Source organism: Petaurus breviceps, unplaced genomic scaffold (genome assembly GCF_028583685.1).
Source record: "Petaurus breviceps papuanus isolate PSGF00001 unplaced genomic scaffold, PetGlider_PUasm1.0 184, whole genome shotgun sequence".
In the NCBI taxonomy this organism is placed as follows: Eukaryota; Metazoa; Chordata; class Mammalia; order Diprotodontia; family Petauridae; genus Petaurus; species Petaurus breviceps.
This window is the reverse complement of record NW_027185793.1, coordinates 13,344,761-13,362,767: the sequence shown is the minus strand read 5'-3', so window position 1 is coordinate 13,362,767 and position 18,007 is coordinate 13,344,761. Positions and strand designations below refer to the sequence as shown.

Below are 18,007 nucleotides of genomic sequence, written 5' to 3'. Positions count from 1 at the left end.
CCAACTTAAATGAGATTTTAGATATTTTAAAAGCATATTTGTACAAATAAAAGGTACTATTAATTTCTTATTGATATTACAAAGAGTTCAGCAACTGTTCAGCCTCATAGGTATATTTTGGGTGAACAACAGAAACCAGTGTAGGATTTAAAATTTTATGGTGACTAATTCACATACCAGTTATTCTATGCACAGGTATTTTAGAATTAATTATATTAATTCTCTCTTAGCATATGACACATGTAAATGATAAATTAATAAATAAAGTAATTTAGTACTATTACTGTTATACTTTGGAAAACATTCAGTATGGTGGAACAGACAAAATAATTCATATCACAAGGCAATATATGTATGTGTACACACATATTGTTTTCATATATAACAATATGAATACCATGTGACCTTGGGCAAGTCACTTAAGTCCAGTTGCCCTCCAAAAAAAAAGCTTTAAAAAATACCCCACAATATGAAGATAAAACTGTTAGATAGTAGCTTTCAAACATTTTCACTTGAAAAATTCTAATGGCACAAATGTCCCCCACAAGTTCTGGGAGCTACTACAGAAAGAAGTTATGCTGAAGGAAGGAGAACAAGAGCCATAGGAAGTGTCCTCTTTCTCTAGAGGACCTCTGAGGTTTCCTCAGATTTAGGCCAGTTCTATTAAAGAAAAAAGGACTAAAACAACACAAATTTAAAAGAATATCCAACAGAAAGAAAGTTAAAATTAACATGCTTCACTATGTACTAAAACAATATATATTCTTTATCTGGAGGCAAATAGCATGCTTCATGCTTAGTCCTTTGGGATTGTCTGGGATCATTGTATTGCTGAAAATAGCTAAGTCATTCACAGTTCTTCATGGAAAAACATTGTTTTTACTGTGTAAAATTCTCCTGGTTTTGTTCACTTTGTATCAGTTCATGTTAAGTCTTTCCAAGTTTTTTTCTGAAATCATCCTGCTTGTCATTTTTTATAGCACAATAATATGCTATTGCAATCATATATCACAGCTTGTTTAGTCATTCCCTATTTGATGGGCATCCCTGTAATTTCCAGTTCTTAACCATCACAAAATAAGGACAAATCTAAACAACTGTAGAAATAATAATTGCTCATGGAAAGACTGAACCAATATAGTAAAACTGACAATTCCATCAAATTTTATTTACCTAATCAGTTTCATATCAATTAAATTACCTTGTTTAAGTGCTAAAACCATCACAACATTCATCTAGTAAAATAGTCAAAAATATCAATCGAATCATGAAATATGTGAAAGGACTACATTTCAAATCATATTACAAACCAGTAATTGTTAAAATAATCTAGTGCTATGTAAGAAATAAGAGTGGTGGATCAGTGGAATAGATTAGGTACACAATGTACCTAATGTATCATAGTAAGCTAGTGTTTGATAAACACAAAGATCTAAGCTTTTGAAGTAAGAACTCACTATTTGAGAAAAGAATTGTTTGGAAAACTGGAAAGCAGTTTGATGGAAACTAGGCATAGACTAACATCTCACACTGTATGCCAAGAGAAACACAGAATGAGTATGTGATGTAGACATAAAGGATGATACAGCAAAATAGGAAAACATGGAAGAAATTACTTGTAATATTCGTGGAGACGTGAAGAGTTCATGACCAAGCAAGAGAGGTTCACAAGAGGTAAAACGGATAATTTTAGGTACATATCACTGAAAAAAAAAGGTTTGCACAAATATATAGGGAACTGAGCCAAATTATGAAAATAAGAGCTGTCCTCCGATTGATAAATGGTCAGAGTTTATGACCAGAGATTTTTCAGAGCAAGAAATTAAGAGCCATCAATAATCACATAAAAGAATACTTTCAATCACTAATAATTTTAGTTGTTGTTCAGTTATTTCAATCATCTCTAACTGCCATGACCCCACTAAGGTTTCCTTGGCAAAGATACTGGAATGGTTTGCTGTTTCCTTCTCCAGCTCATTTTATATATGAGGAAATTGAGGCAAGCAGGGTTAACTAAGTGACTTGCCCAGGGTCACATAGCTAGTAAGTTTCTGAATCCAAATTTGAACTCAGGTCCTCCTGACTCCAGGGCCAGCACTCTATCTACTGTGCCACCTAGTTGCCCTCACTAATAATTAAATGCAAACTAAAACATCTCTGAGGTACCACTCCACACACATCAGATGGGATAAGATGATAAAAAGGAAAAAATGACAAATAGTGAAGGAGATATGGGAAAATAGAGACAACAATGCACTGTTGGTGGAGTTGTGAATTGGTCTAATCGTTCTGGAGAACTATTTGGAACTATGCTCCAAAAGCTATAAAACTGTATTTTGAACCAACAATGTTGCTATTAGGTGTATTCCCCCAAGGAAATCAAAGGAAAAAGAATAGGATTTATAGGTATGTATATATATATATATATATATGTGTGTGTGTGTATACATACACATATTTACAGACATATATATCAACTCTTTGTGGTAACAAAAAACTGTAAATTAAATGATGTGTATCAATCAGGGAATGGCTAAACAATTTATGGATTACTATTATGCTGTAAGAAGTGATAAAGGGCAGTTTCAAAAATACCTGGGAAGACTTATATGAACTGACACAAAGTGAAGTGAGTAGAATCAGGAGAACAATGTAGACAGTGATACACCACATCTCCAAAGTACTCATGATGAAAAATGTTATCCACCTGCAGAGAGATAACTGATAAACTCAAAATGCAGATCAAAGCACATTTGCTTCCTTTCTTCATTTTTCTGGAACATGGCTAATGAGAAAATATTTCATATGACTATATATGTATATATATATGTACACACATATATACATATATTATTTTATTTCTTCCTATCTCAAAGAGTAGGTGAGGGGTTACAGAGAGGGCCTATGAAACTGTAAATGAAATAAAATTTAAAAATACAGAGTTCCTAATTCTAATTAAATCATATAATCTCTATCCCTTCCAAAGAAATTATTATAAGAAGCTTGATTTTATGAAAACAAATTTATATTTTGAAATTACCTTCACAGACCAAGAGAAGATCATTATAATTGATTTCTGTAGGACTTTCACAGTGAAAATTGCCAGTCTGGTTAATACAAACACCATTTGCACAAATATCTGTAATCTTACTGTATTCATCAATGTCTGAAATTGAACAGATGTAATCAAGTTTACTGAGGTTTTTCTTTTTCTTCATTCACTTTCTTTGTAACAATTTACACTACTGTGTGTATATGATTTGAAAGAGTGGTTTCTATGCCACTTGAGCTCATAAATACTTTTGTGGTACATAAAACATATAAACCATAATCTAGATTCTTTCCTCCAACAACTAAGAAGAGAATGTATTAAATAGACTAACCCATAATATTTTATTGCCTCCGAGTGAACTTTCATTAGAAACAATATATTCTAATTTAGCTATACATAAAAGAAACTATCTTAACTTATGTCATCTCTTTGAAAAATGATCAGTATTACTTTCCCTTTGAGGAAGAAAAAGTCACAAGTTAAAAAAATGCATCTAGAAAGAAATAATTCTGTCTTCTAGTAGTTAAATCGGACTTAGTAGAAAAGATTACTGAAAAATTCAACACAAACTTTGGCATTCCCCGTATTATTTTGTTAAGACACATGCTCTAAGACAACTTATTTTCCAGATAGCTGTATCTGGCTTGGGTGGAAGTGGAGGTGAGAGAAAACTTCTTCAATTTTGCTCACCTTTCAAGAGACACTTTGGAGTTAGTATTGAACAACCACAATGTGTTTTTTCCTTCTTACAGTTGTTTTAGAAATTTAGCACTATAAATTTAAGAAATTATAAAATGGCAACATTTTGGTAGCATGTGCTTTAACCTGATATTTTTTTCTGGATATGAAACACTGAATGCTGACACATAGGAAATCAATGAATGTAAGACATGCCCAACATTCATGAACTTTTTAGACTCATTGATTCCTGCATACCACACAATAAGGAAATTATGGCATAAATGTATTTTTAAAATATGTCATATTTAAGTATTGTTTTAATGGTTCAGGAATATACAAACATGTAGTTCTTTTAAGAAATGACAATCCTTTTCTGTTAGCAGAAAACCAGGTTCCAAAACCTCAGCATCTGAAGAGGCTTAGCAAAGGATCAAGAAGTGAGAAAAAGAATCATGATTTCCTGTAGTATTGTGCTATCTTAAAACACTCTAATGATTTTTAATACAAAAGAAAAAACTTACCTACAGTTTTGCCCGTCTGAACATCAAAGGTAAATCCGGGAATATTTCCACATATGGCTTTAAATTCAACTTTAAAATCAAAATAAAGCAAATGCACACTGGTTAAAAAAATACTAACAGCCAATGCAAACAATTTCACATAATTTCTAAAATGATTAGTCAATAATTATTATTATTTATAGTCATAATATGTATATATATATATTCATTTCAACTAGAACTCTTTCAATTATATATTACTAATAAAGGTGCAGGCTATGATAATATTGTTTTCCTGGGAATTTGGCTTCTTAATTGTGCTTGTAGACAGAAGAAATGTACTACTTTTTCATGTTAAGAAGATAGAGGGGCGGCTAGGTGGCGCAATGAGTAAAGTGCTGGCCCTGGAGTCAGGAGGACCTGAATTCGGATATGACCTCACACACACACACACACACACACACACACACACACACACACACACACACACAAAACTAACCATATAGCCTTGGGCAAGTTACTTAACCCCAACTGCCCTCCAAAAGGCAGACAGAAAAAAAAAAGATTCTTATCCTTCCTCTATTTTAACATGTACTGAAACTAGGTTTTAGTCAGTACAAAATATCAGATATTGATTTGATTCATATTTTTCATTCATTTCAACAAAAATGGCTATTTCAAAAACTGATATAACTTTGACAAAATTTACTGCATATTTGCCTTTTTTACATGGTATTCTTTTCTTCTAAACAGAGACATTTCCCTCTTATTTTAATACATCCTCAATGCTTTATTTTTTCATTCAAATGCAGGCAGCATGTTATAATAAATGAGAATTGGCCTTGAAGCCAGAAAGTGAAGTAAAAGAAGTTGATAGATGGAGCCTTTTTACCGACATGCACTGCTTGCAAGAACCTGGGCAACAATTTGGGTGCTTCCTGCATTACAAGAAAGACTTTTTTCATGTATGAGTTTACTATACCCTGAAGTGAAGAAAACCTGAGTTCAAAAACAGACCTAAATACTTACTAGCTGTGTCTCACTGGGCAAGTCACTTAACATCTGTTTTCCTGAGTTTACTCATCTATAAAATGGAGATTATAGGATGCACCTTTGGGAATGTTGTGAGGATCAAATGAGATAATTGTAAAGCTAAGCTTATCACAGCATTTGGTAAATGTTAACTATTATTATATCAATTAGCAATCAAGATAAAAGCAACTTGCATTGACCTTTAAAAATGGGTAACATCAAGACACCCCCCCCAAAAAAAAATTCCTTAATAAGTTAAAAGAATACCTATAAACAAATATTTTAAATGGTTCATATAATTTTGAAGTTCTCTGAAAAATGGGAGCCATAGGATCCTCAATTTAGAATATATGGGATCTCCCCTACTTTAAAATAAGGAAAATCAGTCCCAGAGACATTATTTGACCTGCTGAAGGCCATACAGGCAGTGTACTGTTTTTTAAACCAAGGTGCTGCAGGAATACAGGTAAGAAGAAGGAGGTTCATTTGGGAATGTAAGTTATTCATATAAATTTGGGGGGACAAATATATATATAGCTTTTCTTTGGAGGGCTATTGGGGTTAAGCGACTTGCCCAAGGTCACACAGCTAGTTTTTGTGTCACGTATCTAAGGCCGAATTTGAACTCAGGCCCCAACAAATATAATTTTACAGGACAAAAGACTTGAAAATACAGAAAACATACAATAAAACAATGCTTATTATGAAGCAGAAAAAATTTCAGCTGCAGTTTTATTAGACATATACTATAGAATTACACAAAGTTTCTGTCAGTTTTCCAGGCATAAAACAAAATGATCCATTCATTTTAAGTCTTTGAACTCCCAAAGCATATTTCCTCCAGTCACCAGACTGTCCTGATTTTATGTGCATAAGTATTTAAATAATAATAATAATAATGTCTCACATATGTATATCATTTTAAGGTCTGTAAAGGCACTTAACTCACAACAAACCTGTGAGTAGGTACTATAAGGATAAATATTTACATTACACAGATGAAGAAACTTGTTTTAATAGGTGACTTTCCCAGGGTCATATGGCCAGTGAATGTCTGAACCAGCATTTTATTTAATCCTTCTTGACTCCAAGCTCTGCACTACATCACAATGCCTCTCACATCTAAAATTGCACTGGGTTTAGGGCACAGTTTTTATAATGGACAATCAGGTTTCTAGATTGACCTTCAAGAGAATTATAAAAATAAATTCTCACTTGCTCCTGAAGTTGGGCATGGTTCACAAGGCTTATTCCAAGCTTTATCAGAATTATATGTGCAGCAGCACATCCTTTTGGTCACATTAAAGGGCAGCTCATTTTCATAGGTGGTTTTATTCCGGTAGCAAAAGCTTTTTCTCATGTCTATAAATAGAACAAACAGTTGTAAGGTGACAAATAAACTAGGTGTCCATTGCTGAAACTCAAACAATTGTAGACCTAACCTCTGGTAAGCTTTTTTGAGTGGGCTAGAAATTCTTTTTTAATTGTGTTAATATAAATTTGAAAACATGATCATTTCCATATGCAAAGAACAAAGAAAAAAAATTTTATATGAAATTGTTTATATTTTGCGCAGATTGTTTTCTAACATCCAACAGTTTAAAAACTGTCCTACTTGTCTGTCTCTTTCTCAACTGCTTTCAGCTATCATCTGTGAACTTAAAAAAAAATGTTTGCTGGAGCTTTTTTCTTTGCTTCTTTTTTTGGTCTCACTATATCACTAGTCTCCCTCCACAACATGATGTTCTGATCTTAAAAAAATGAAAGCCCTCCTTTGTAACAAATGAAAACCGCCAAAGCAAAACAATTTCACACATTGACCATGTCTGAAATTGTCATACTATATACTGTTTGTCCAGCATCTCTTTGTCATTCACCATTAGTCTATTTTTATAGTTATGTTTGTTTGTGGTATTGTTCAGTTCTTAATTCTTTCCAAATCTTTTCCTTTGTACAATGTAGTTGTTATGTAATTTGTTCTCCTGAGTTTGTTCACTTCACTCTGCAATAGTTCATACAAGTCTACCCAAGTTTCTCTGAATCCATCTTTTCCATCATTCCCCCCCCCATATAATAATTTCCCCTTACATTCATATACTGTGATTTCTTCAGGCATTCCCCCATTTATAGGCATCTTCCTTTAACTCTAGGTGGGTTTTTTTTTTCACATACCACCAAAAAAATACTTCCACAAATATTTTTATGCATATGGGTCCTTTCACTATTTGTTTCATTTCTTTGGGGTCTTATGCCTAATAGTGGTATTGATGGGTAAGTACAGATTAGTAACATAGAAAAGGATTCCAAACTGACTTACAGCATGGTTGGACCAATTCACAATTCCACTAACTGTGTCTGCCCTTCCAAATCCCTTTTAAAAATGTGCATTTTCCATTTTTTTTACCTTTGTCAATCTGATGGCTGTAAGGTAGAACTTCAGGGTTGCTTAAATTTGCATTTTGCTTACTGTTAGTGATTTGAATTTTTTTTCATATGGTTGATAGCTTGTATTTCTTTTTCTGAGAACTGATTGACCACCTATCTATTGTAGAAGGACCTTTTAATAAAATCTCTCTCTCTCTATTGTGGATAACAGAGTTTAACAAAAAGTTTGCTGGAGATTCTCCCCCATTTGCCCGCTTTTCTTCTTATTTTAATTGTAATGATTTTGTTTGTGCAAAACCTTTTTATATAGTCAAAATTGTTGATGTAATGACTTGGTTATCATCTCTGTCCATTTTTTTAGTCAAGACATCTTTTCCTGTTTGTAGTTATGAATGGTATCTCCTTTATTGGTCTTTTTAATTTTTAATGATATGACATTTTATGTCTAGATCCTGTGTCCATTTAGTGTCTATTGTGGCATATAGCATAAAATGTTAGTCTAAACTTAATTTCTACCAAATTGCTTTCTAGTTTTCTCAGACATTTCTGTTATATAGTGAGTCCACAACGCAGTAGTAAGGATCCCTGAGTTTATCAAATTGTATGCTATACTTATTTCTTTCTGAATTTTGTCAAGCTAATAATTTTCAAATGAGAAGTTAAACATGAAATCCTACTTTTCAGTCACCTACTGTCTGCATGATCTGAAATAATGCATTTAATTTCTTGGCAATTATCTCTTGTAAAATGAAGGGGTTGGACTAGATAACCACTAAGGTCTCTTTCATCTCTAAAATTTTAGGTGTTTTTAGGTAAAGCTAATATCTTATAAATAAGACCTAAATGTGATTTGAGAAGAATTTTCACTACCTCTAGTTTGCTGATGTTATCTTTCAATATTTATTTTTTGTATTGAAATAATTTTTAAATCTCAGCAATTTTATATGTAAGTTTAGAAAATGTGATATTCTGACAAAAGGTTTCAAACTTTACACATACAAGAAGTGTGACTGACTTCCCAAATTTGTGATCAGTCATAAAGATTTGTCATGTTTTTTTAACAGTTTATATAAATGAGATGAAATCTAAAAAAATCATAACAATAATAATATATAATGTAGAACTTCACATACCCATACAATTATGTCCACCATTGATATGCATATATTCAGGAGGACAAATGCAGGTGCAATTTCCCAATATATTATAGCAGGTCTCGGGCCCACAGACATCAGGATGTGCAAAACATTCATCAAAGTCTAGAAAAAGAATAAATTATGATTGCTAGCCAGAGACTATTGAATAATAGAAAGGCAGAAGATTTCCTAACATAAAATATAAGTGTATTTCTTTGGAGCTCTTTGTGTGAAAATTTCTTTGGGGTGAGGAGCTCCTAGTGTGAAAACTCTCTTTACTGATAGATTTGTCTTCTATAGCTTATAATTTTAGTGAGGTACTTGAAGCACTGGGCTGGAAATTAGGTGTTCCTATTCTAAAAGCTGGCAGTCTTTGTACTCTGCCATATTAATTTAAATATTAGAAGTTCATATTGGACTATAATAGATCCATGATAGAATAACATAACATTTATCTTAAAAACACTTTTTGTAATTGATTCTGGTGGTCTGATTCCAAAGGGACCATGGCTTAATTTCAAAGAGTGTGTAATTTTCTAATTAGAGAGTAGAAAGATTGGTAATATCTGATCTTCTCTGTGATAGCCATTCCCATGGTTTGTTTCTCATACAATCACACCTACCCTTATCATCCAGCATATCTACTACTTTGTCTCTTCCTTCCATCTGTACACTTTCTTTTTTTTTTCTTTTTGGAAGGGGAAAGGTAGGACAATTGGGTTTAAGTGACTTGCCCAAGGTGACACAGCTAGTTTTTTGGGTTAAGTGTCTGAGGCCTCATTTGAACTCAGGTACTCCTGACTCAAGGGCCAGTGCTCTCTCTATTCACTGCAATACCTAGTCGCTGCCATCTGTACAATTTCTTGACCTCCCTTCCTTGTAAGTCCAGAATGGGCCCCTCAAGGCAATTCAACTAAACTGATATTGGGACAACTCATAGCAGCAGCTGCACAGATGCCATTAGGTGTGTTCTTTCTGCATAATATCCATTCCCTGACCTCAAGTCCCATTGGGCCTTCAGTTACTCTCCCCCTTGGTGGGTGGACTCTATTTTCTGGGGAAGTGACAAAGGTTTTTCCTATTTTTGTCTTGGATGGGACAGAGTGAATCTTACAGGATGAACTGTAATGAACATGTTTTAACCAGCACCCCAGCTTTCATTAAATTATCTCTCCTCCCAAATCCACCCTCTTCCAAAGTTCACTATTATGTTCAAGGGCACCATTATCTCAGTGTCACCTTCAATTCCTTTCTCTGTACCTCACTCTACAGATCCAGTCAGTTACCAAATCTTGCTATTCTACTTCCACTGCATCTCTCACATCTCTCTCCCTTATCTCTATTCACACTAGCACACTTAACTTTAATACATAATGAATCACCCAAGTTTCAGCCCTCATCACCTCACACCTGAAGACTATTGCAATAACTTCCTAGTTGGTTCTCCTGTCTCATGTCTCTTTTCTTTCTAATCCTCCCACTACATATACAAAGTAATTTTCCTAAAGTACAGGACTGACCATGTCACTTACACTCAATAAACTCCAGTGATTCCCAGATTTACTAGAAGATTAAATATTATTTCATCTTTATCTCATCCTTTAAAAATTCATATTGTTTTTATAATGAAAGGCACTATAGCATAATGGACAGAAAACAAATTTCAAAGACCGGGTCAGACTTGATTTCAAGTACTGTTTCTGACACATATTTTTTTGTGTGCATTTCACTTAACCTTTACTACCTCAGGCCAATTCTCTAAAATTAAAAGTTGCAGATACAAGATAGCAGAAAACAGGCAGGGACTCACCTAAGCTCTCCCCCAAACCCCTCCAAATGACTTTAAATAATGCCCCAAAACAAATACTGGAGTGGTAGAAACCACAAAAGGACACAGTGAAGTAATTTAGCCCCAGACAATTTAGAAGGTCAGCAGGAAAGATCTGTTGCACAGGGGTAAGAGTGAAGCATAATCCATCACAGGCTGTTTTGTCCCAGCAAACTATCAGTAGGTCTTGGGGAAAACTAAGTCAGTGGCAGCTTGTGGACCGCTCAGCCCAGAAAGGATAAGAGAGTCAGAAAACTGGTCAGAAGATTACAGGTGTTACTTTTTTGGAACAAGGGGCAGAACTGTGTTTCATTGCCCATACTCAGATCTGGGTTGCAGTCCTGGGTTTTGGGGAGAAGAGGAGCACTAACACACCAGACTACAGCTGCAGTGGAACTGGGACCTAGACCCTTGTAAAAGCTCCAGGGTGGAAAAGAGCATTCTTGATGAAAACACCAGAGCTGAATAGGAAATTTTACTTTGAAATATAGGACTCAAAAAAGCATAAAAAGGTAAACAGAAAAGATAAATCATAAGGGATTCAATAAGGTTAAAATGTTTACATTCCTACATGGGAAAATGATATTTGTAACTCCTAAAACCTTTTTTTTTTTTATTAGAACAGTTAGGAGTATACATAGACAGGGAATGAGTGCAAGTTGAATTTGATGGGATGATTATTTTCAAAACAACAACAACAACAAAATTAAGGGGTAAGAAAGAGGAATGTAGGGGCAGCTAGGTGGCTCAGTGAGCACTGGCCCTGCAGTCAGGAGGACCCGGGTTCGGATCCAGCCTCAGACATACTTAACACAAAAACTAGCCATGTGATGTTGGGCAAGTCACTTAACCCCAATTGCCCTCCAAAAAGAAAAAAAAAAGAGGAATGTACTGAGAGAAGGGGAAAGAGAGAGGTAGAATGAGGTAAATTATCTAACATAAAAGAAGTCTTATAGTGGAAGGGAAGATGGGGGCAGTGGGGAGGGAGAGCATGAATCTTACTTTTATCAGAATTGGCTCAAGGAGAGAATAATATACAAACTCAGCTTGGGTACAGAAATCTATCTTACCATACAGAAAAGTAGAAGGAGAAGAGGATAAGAGATAAAGGGTAGGTGTGTGGGAAATAGAAGTGAGAACACATTGGGGAAGAAAAAAGCCAGAAGCAAAATACTTTTGAGAATGCACAGAGTGAAAGGAGAGAGAGGATAGGATAAATGGGGGAAATAGGATGGAAAGAATTACATAGTAATCATAACTGTGAAAAATTTTACAACATATTTATCTGATAAAGACCTCATTTTTCAAAAATATAGAGAACTGAGTCAAATTTACAAAAACCAGAACCATTCCTCAATTGATAAATGGTCAAAGGATACGAACAAGTAGTTTTCAGGGGAAATAATCAAAGCTATCCATAGTCTTATGAAAAATACTCTAAATTACTCTTGATTAGAAAAATGCAATTAAAACAATTCTGAGATACTATCCCACACGTATAATATTGGCTTGTGTAACAGAAAAGGAAAATGACAAATGTTTGGAGGGGATGTAGGAAAATTGAGATAATAATGCAATGTTGGTGAAGTGGTATGCTGATTCAGCCATTCTATAGAGCAATTTGGAACTATGGCCAAAGGGATATAAAACTATGCATACCCTTTGACTTAGCCATACCACTATGAAGTCCATATCCCAAAGAGATAAAAGACAAACAGGAAAAGGATCTGTATGTACAAAGATATTTTTCTAGCAGTTCTTTTAGTGGTGGTAAGGAATTGGAAATTGAGGGGATATCCATCAATTAGGGAATGGTTGAACAAGTCATTGCACATTATTGTAATGGAATTTTATTGTGGTACAAGAAATGAGAGGTTTTCTCTCAGAAAAACCTGAAAGACTTACATGAACTAATGCAAAGTGAAGCTGAGCAGAACCAGGAGAATACTGTACACAATAATAGCAATATTGTATGATGATCAACTGTGAATGACTTACGTATTCCCAGTAATACAATGAACCAAAATAATTCTGAAGGATTTTATGATGAAAAATGTTCTGCATCTCCAAAAACAGAACTGATGGAGTCTGAATGCAGATCAAAACATACTTTTTATTTTTCTTGGGATTTTTTGTGTGTTTTCTTTCACATCACTAAAATAGAAATGTTTGGCATGACTGCGCATGTAAAAACGATATCAAATTGCTTGCTTTCTCAATGGGGGAGGGATGGCAGAAGTGAGGGATGGAAAACAGTTGGAGCCTGATTTTTTTTAATAATGCTAAAAATTGTTTTTACATGTAATTGGGGAAAATATTAAATTCAAAAGTTGCAGATAAGGTGTTGACATGCATCAATTGACAGTTTCCTTGCCCAACTACTCCCCATATCAATAAAATGACAAGTTCAATTCCTATTTCTATCTTTTGTGGAAGTTTTACATGTATTCATGCAGCTGTGCATTTATATTATATACATAAATATACATTAACATATTATGTATGGACACATTGGGATGACTGCTCAAAAATGCTTTATAGGTGAGGTACATAATAAAAATAAAAGTTTGGTGACCACTGATCCACAAGATAAAAGTCATTCTTCACTAAACTATTTTTCTGCCAGGGGTCTTTTGCCCCTTCCCTCACTCTTCCAGTTATAATTACCAAATTCAATAATAATTAAAATCAGTAGTCTATGCAATGTGATGTTTGCTTGTTGAAAAAATAAAGGAAATTCATGTAAAATTTTGATATTCTAATAAAGTCCTGAATGTAAGTTTTGATGAAAGAACTCAGTAGCTCCGGTGGAGTGGTGGGAGTAGCTGTGGCAGCCCAAAGAAGTTAAAGGAAGGGAATAAACGTTTATATAGCATCTGCTATGTGCCAGGTACTGAGCTAAGCACTGTATAATTATTATCTCATTTCATCCTCACAACACCCCTGTGAGATAATGTTATTCCCATTTTATGACTGAAGAAACTGAGGCAACCAGAGGTTAAGTAACTTGCCCAGTGTCACACAGTGTCTGAGGCTGAATTTGACTTCAGGTTTTTCCAACTTCTCATGAGGCATTCTCATTTTCTGAATTAATATATTTCATCTTTTTTTTTCAATAGAGACTAGGATCAAAGTGGGGCAGATAGGTGGTGTAGTAGATAGAGCAATGGGCTTAGAATCAGGGAAACTCATCTTCATGAGTGACCTCAAGTTACCTCGGTTCCTAATCTGTAAAAATGAGCTCAAGAAGGAAAGAGCAAATCACTCCAGCATCTTTCCCAAGAAAACCCAAAAAAGAGGCCATGAAGAGTCTGACATAAATGAAAAGTAACTAAGTATTTCCAAATAACACAACAAACAACAAAGTATCTCCAAACTGCTCTGACAATAGAAGGAAAATGATAACATCAACATGTTAAATATGCCATGAACCATTTAAATGAACATTTAAAAGAAAATATTTTTAAACATTCTACATAATTTTGAGGACCCACAAAGCTTTTGGAAAGAAGTGAGATGGGCCCAGATAAATAGGTTTCTCTCGCAGAATTTGTAAATTGGATATTCTTTTTTTACTTAATTTTTTAGTTTTCAACTTTTACTTCCACAAGATTTTGAGTTCCAAATTTTCTCCCCATATCTCCCCTCCCCCTACCCAAAGACGGTGTGAATTCTGATTACCTCTTTCCCCAATTTGACCTCCCTTCTATCACCCCCCCACCCTTCTTTTATTGCCCTCCTTTGCCCTCCCAGGAATATAGTCCTGTAGGGCAAGATAGATGTCTATGCCCCATTGCCTATATATTTTATTTCCCAGTTGCATGTAAAAACAATTTTTAACATTTATTTTTAAAACATTGAGTAAATTGGATATTTTTCTCTAGAAGTAACCTCTAATTTTTCTATAAATACTACTTTATTTGTAAGAATTTGCTCCACCTTCACAGATATGAGTTTCCTCACTGAGGTAGTAGCCATGTGGACATAAGCATTGGAAGCTTCCAAAAGTGTTGATACAGTTTCCACCTTGGCAGAAATCTGGCAATTCTTGGCATTCATCAATATCTGCATAACAAATAATTACAGTTGAAAAAAATTTCTGTAATCCAAGAAAAGAATGATTCTGACATTTATAATTGCATTATACGTCTAAGGTAATGTATATTGAATTTATATGATTTTCTATACTACTGATTATTTTAGCTTTTCTACAATCTTAGAAAGGTGATGGATCAAATTTGGTAGTGATAGTAAAATGTTTTTTTTTTTGCTCCATATAATTCAGATAATACTGCGATACAACTACTGTGTAAGAACAATGTTTGTCATTTGGCTTCCTTTTAAATGAATTTTCATATTCTTCAATGAACTGTGATTTTATTTATGGAGGAATTTCCTGCAATGACAGGGAACCATGCATGATCAACTCTTATCCCATTTTTCCCCATAAATCTGCCAATGGCAATCTACAGAATATGTGTAGGACTTCTAGATCTCTTCATATGTAACTTACCAACAGAATGTGTGTTATTTGTAAGTTATCTCTTGTTCTCTTCACCTGACTGACCTAATTTTTTTTCTAGTCATACATTTATTTGATGACATCATTGATCCACTATCTCGGTATATATTTTTTTTTGCTTTTTATATATTACATGTACCTTAAACCATTCACATTTCTGAATCTCCCAAATGAAACATATAATCACTCAAAAGATTTTGGCTTACTTTTATACCTAGGAAAAATTAAATTCTATACACATGGATATCGCATATATCTTGTCAATTAGTTACATATATCTTGTTTAGTCACTATAAACGGTTATTGACTTAAAGTCATAATTGAATATGAAGAAAGCAGGCAGGATTGTATTTTTGAATGCTTAATTAGCTATATTTTTGGCTTTTATGTAATATTTGAAATAATCTTTTTTGCATTTTTGTCTTTATTAATTTGTTTGTTTACTTTTCGTTTACAAGATTCAGTTCCACAATCCCTTGAGTTTCAAATTTTTCCCCCTTCCTCTCCCCCCCGCCCCATGGCAGCATTCAATTAAATATAGGATGTGGAAATACTTTCACATTAGACATTAGTCAGGTTGTAAAGAAGGATTATAACCTATAGAATGAACAATGGGAAAGAGGAAACAAAACCAAACAAGAAAAAGAAAGAGAGCAGGTAGTTTGCTTAAATATGCATTCTAACTCTGTAGATCTTTTTCTGAACGTAGACATCTCTTTCCATCATGAGTCTTTTGGAGTTATTTTATCACCTTGCATTGCTGAGAAGAGCCCAGTCTATCAAAGTAGGTCATCACACATACTTTTTGTCTGTAACTGTACACAAATTTCTCCTGGTTCTGCTATTCTCACTCAACAGCAGTCTGGATAAGACTCTCCAGGTAAATATGAAGTCTGTCTGCTCCTCATTTCTTATAGCACAATAGTATTCCATTACATTCATATACCACAACTTATTCAGCCATTCCCCAATTTATGGATATCCCCTTAATTTCCAATTCTTTGCCACTACAAAAAGAGCTGCTATAAATATTTTTGTACATACAGGTCTTCCTCCCACTTCTATGATCTCTTTGGGATACAACCCTAGAAGTGGTATTGCTGGGTCAAAGGGTATGCACTTATTTATAGCCCTTTGGGCATAGTTCCAGATTGCTCTCCAGAATTGTTGAATCAGTTCACAACTCCACCAACAATGCATTAGTGTTCCAATTTTTCCACATCCTCTCCAGCATTTATCATTTTCCTGTTTTGTCATCTTAGCCAATCTGACCCGTGAGATGTGGTACCTCAGAGTTGTTTTGATTTGCATTTCTCTAATCAATAGTGAGAATACAGCATTTTTCATATGTTTATAGATATCTTTAATTTCTTCCTCTGTAAACTGCCTGTTCATATCCTTTGACCATTTATCAATTGGGGAATGACTAGTATTCTTATAGATTTGACTCAATTCTCTGTATATTTTAGAAATGAGGCCTTTATCAGAGACACTGGTTGTAAAAATTCTTTCCCAATTTTCCATTTCCCTCTTAATCTTGGTTAGCTTGGCTTTGTTTGTACAGAAATTTTTCAATTTAATGTAATCAAAATTATCCATTTTGCATTTTATAATACTCTCTAACTCTTGTTTGGTCATAAAAATCTTCCCTTCTCCATATATCTGACAGGTAAACTATTCCTTGCTTTCCCAGTATCCCTTACAGTATCAGCCTTTATACCTAGACCATGCACCCATTTAAACTTGATTTTGGTATACGGTATTAGATATTGATCTATGCCCAGTTTCTGCCATACTATATTACAGTTTTCCCAGCAGTTTTTGTCAAATAGTGAGTTCTTATCCCAAAAACTGAAGTCTTTGGTTTATCAAACAATAGACTACTATAGTCATTGACTGCTGAGTCTCAAGTACCCAATCTATTCCATTGATCCACTACTCTATTCCTCAGCCAGTACCAAGTAGTTTTTTATGACTGCTCCTTTATAATACAGATTAAAATCCGGTATGGCTAGACCACCTTCACTAACATTTCTTTTCATTAATTCCCTTGATATTCTGGACCTTTTGTTCTTCCAAATGAATTTTGTTACTATTTTTTCTAGCTCTATAAAGTATTTTTTTGGTAGATTGATTGGTATGGCACTAAATATGTAATTAAATTTAGGTACAACTGTTATTTTTTTTTTATGTTAGCTCAACCCAGCCACAAGCAACTGATGTTTTTCCAATTAGTTATATCTGACTTTGTGTGAAAAGTGTTTCGTAGTTGTGGTCATATAGGTCCTGGGTTTGTTTTGGCAGGTAGATTCCTAAATATTTTATAATGTCTACAGTAACTTTAAATGGGATTTCTCTTTCTATCTCTTGATGTTGGATTTTGCTAGAAATATATAGGAATGCCAAAGATTTATGCGGGCTTATTTTATATCCTGCAACTTTGCCAAGTTTATTTATTGTCCTAAGTAGTTTTATTTTTTTACTTGATTATCAGGGATTCTCTAAGTATATCATCATATCATCTGCAAAGAGTGATAGCTTAATCTCTTCTTATGCAGGATTACTGTATTTAAGAAACAATAGTTCTTTTAGTGACCCTAAGCTTCTCTCTGAAACAGAGAGAAGGTATTAAAAATACCAATACTTTTCTAATGATACTATCTGGGTATAAGTCATGAAACACCACAAAGTTCAAAGATTTAAAGATGCTCAACACCCAAAGGGGAAAGGAAAAGATTCACAGTTAAGTGTAATTATCCATCAAGCTATTAGTAAATCAGGGTGGCCAGGTGGCACAGTGAATAGAGCACTGTCCCTGGAGTTAGGAGAACCTGAGTTCAAATCCGGCCTCAGACACTTAACACTTACTAG

General features: G+C 34.2%; 1 protein-coding gene across 1 annotated transcript in view; it reads right to left on the bottom strand.

Moving 5' to 3' along the window:
• LOC138161219 (fibrillin-2-like) overlaps positions 1-18,007 on the bottom strand; it is a 152,583-nt gene that overhangs the window by 72,280 nt on the left and 62,296 nt on the right. The window contains 5 exon segments of the mRNA XM_069088046.1: positions 3,041-3,166; positions 4,255-4,323; positions 6,481-6,627; positions 8,784-8,909; positions 14,554-14,679. Coding sequence (XP_068944147.1) covers positions 3,041-3,166; positions 4,255-4,323; positions 6,481-6,627; positions 8,784-8,909; positions 14,554-14,679 — 594 coding nt within the window.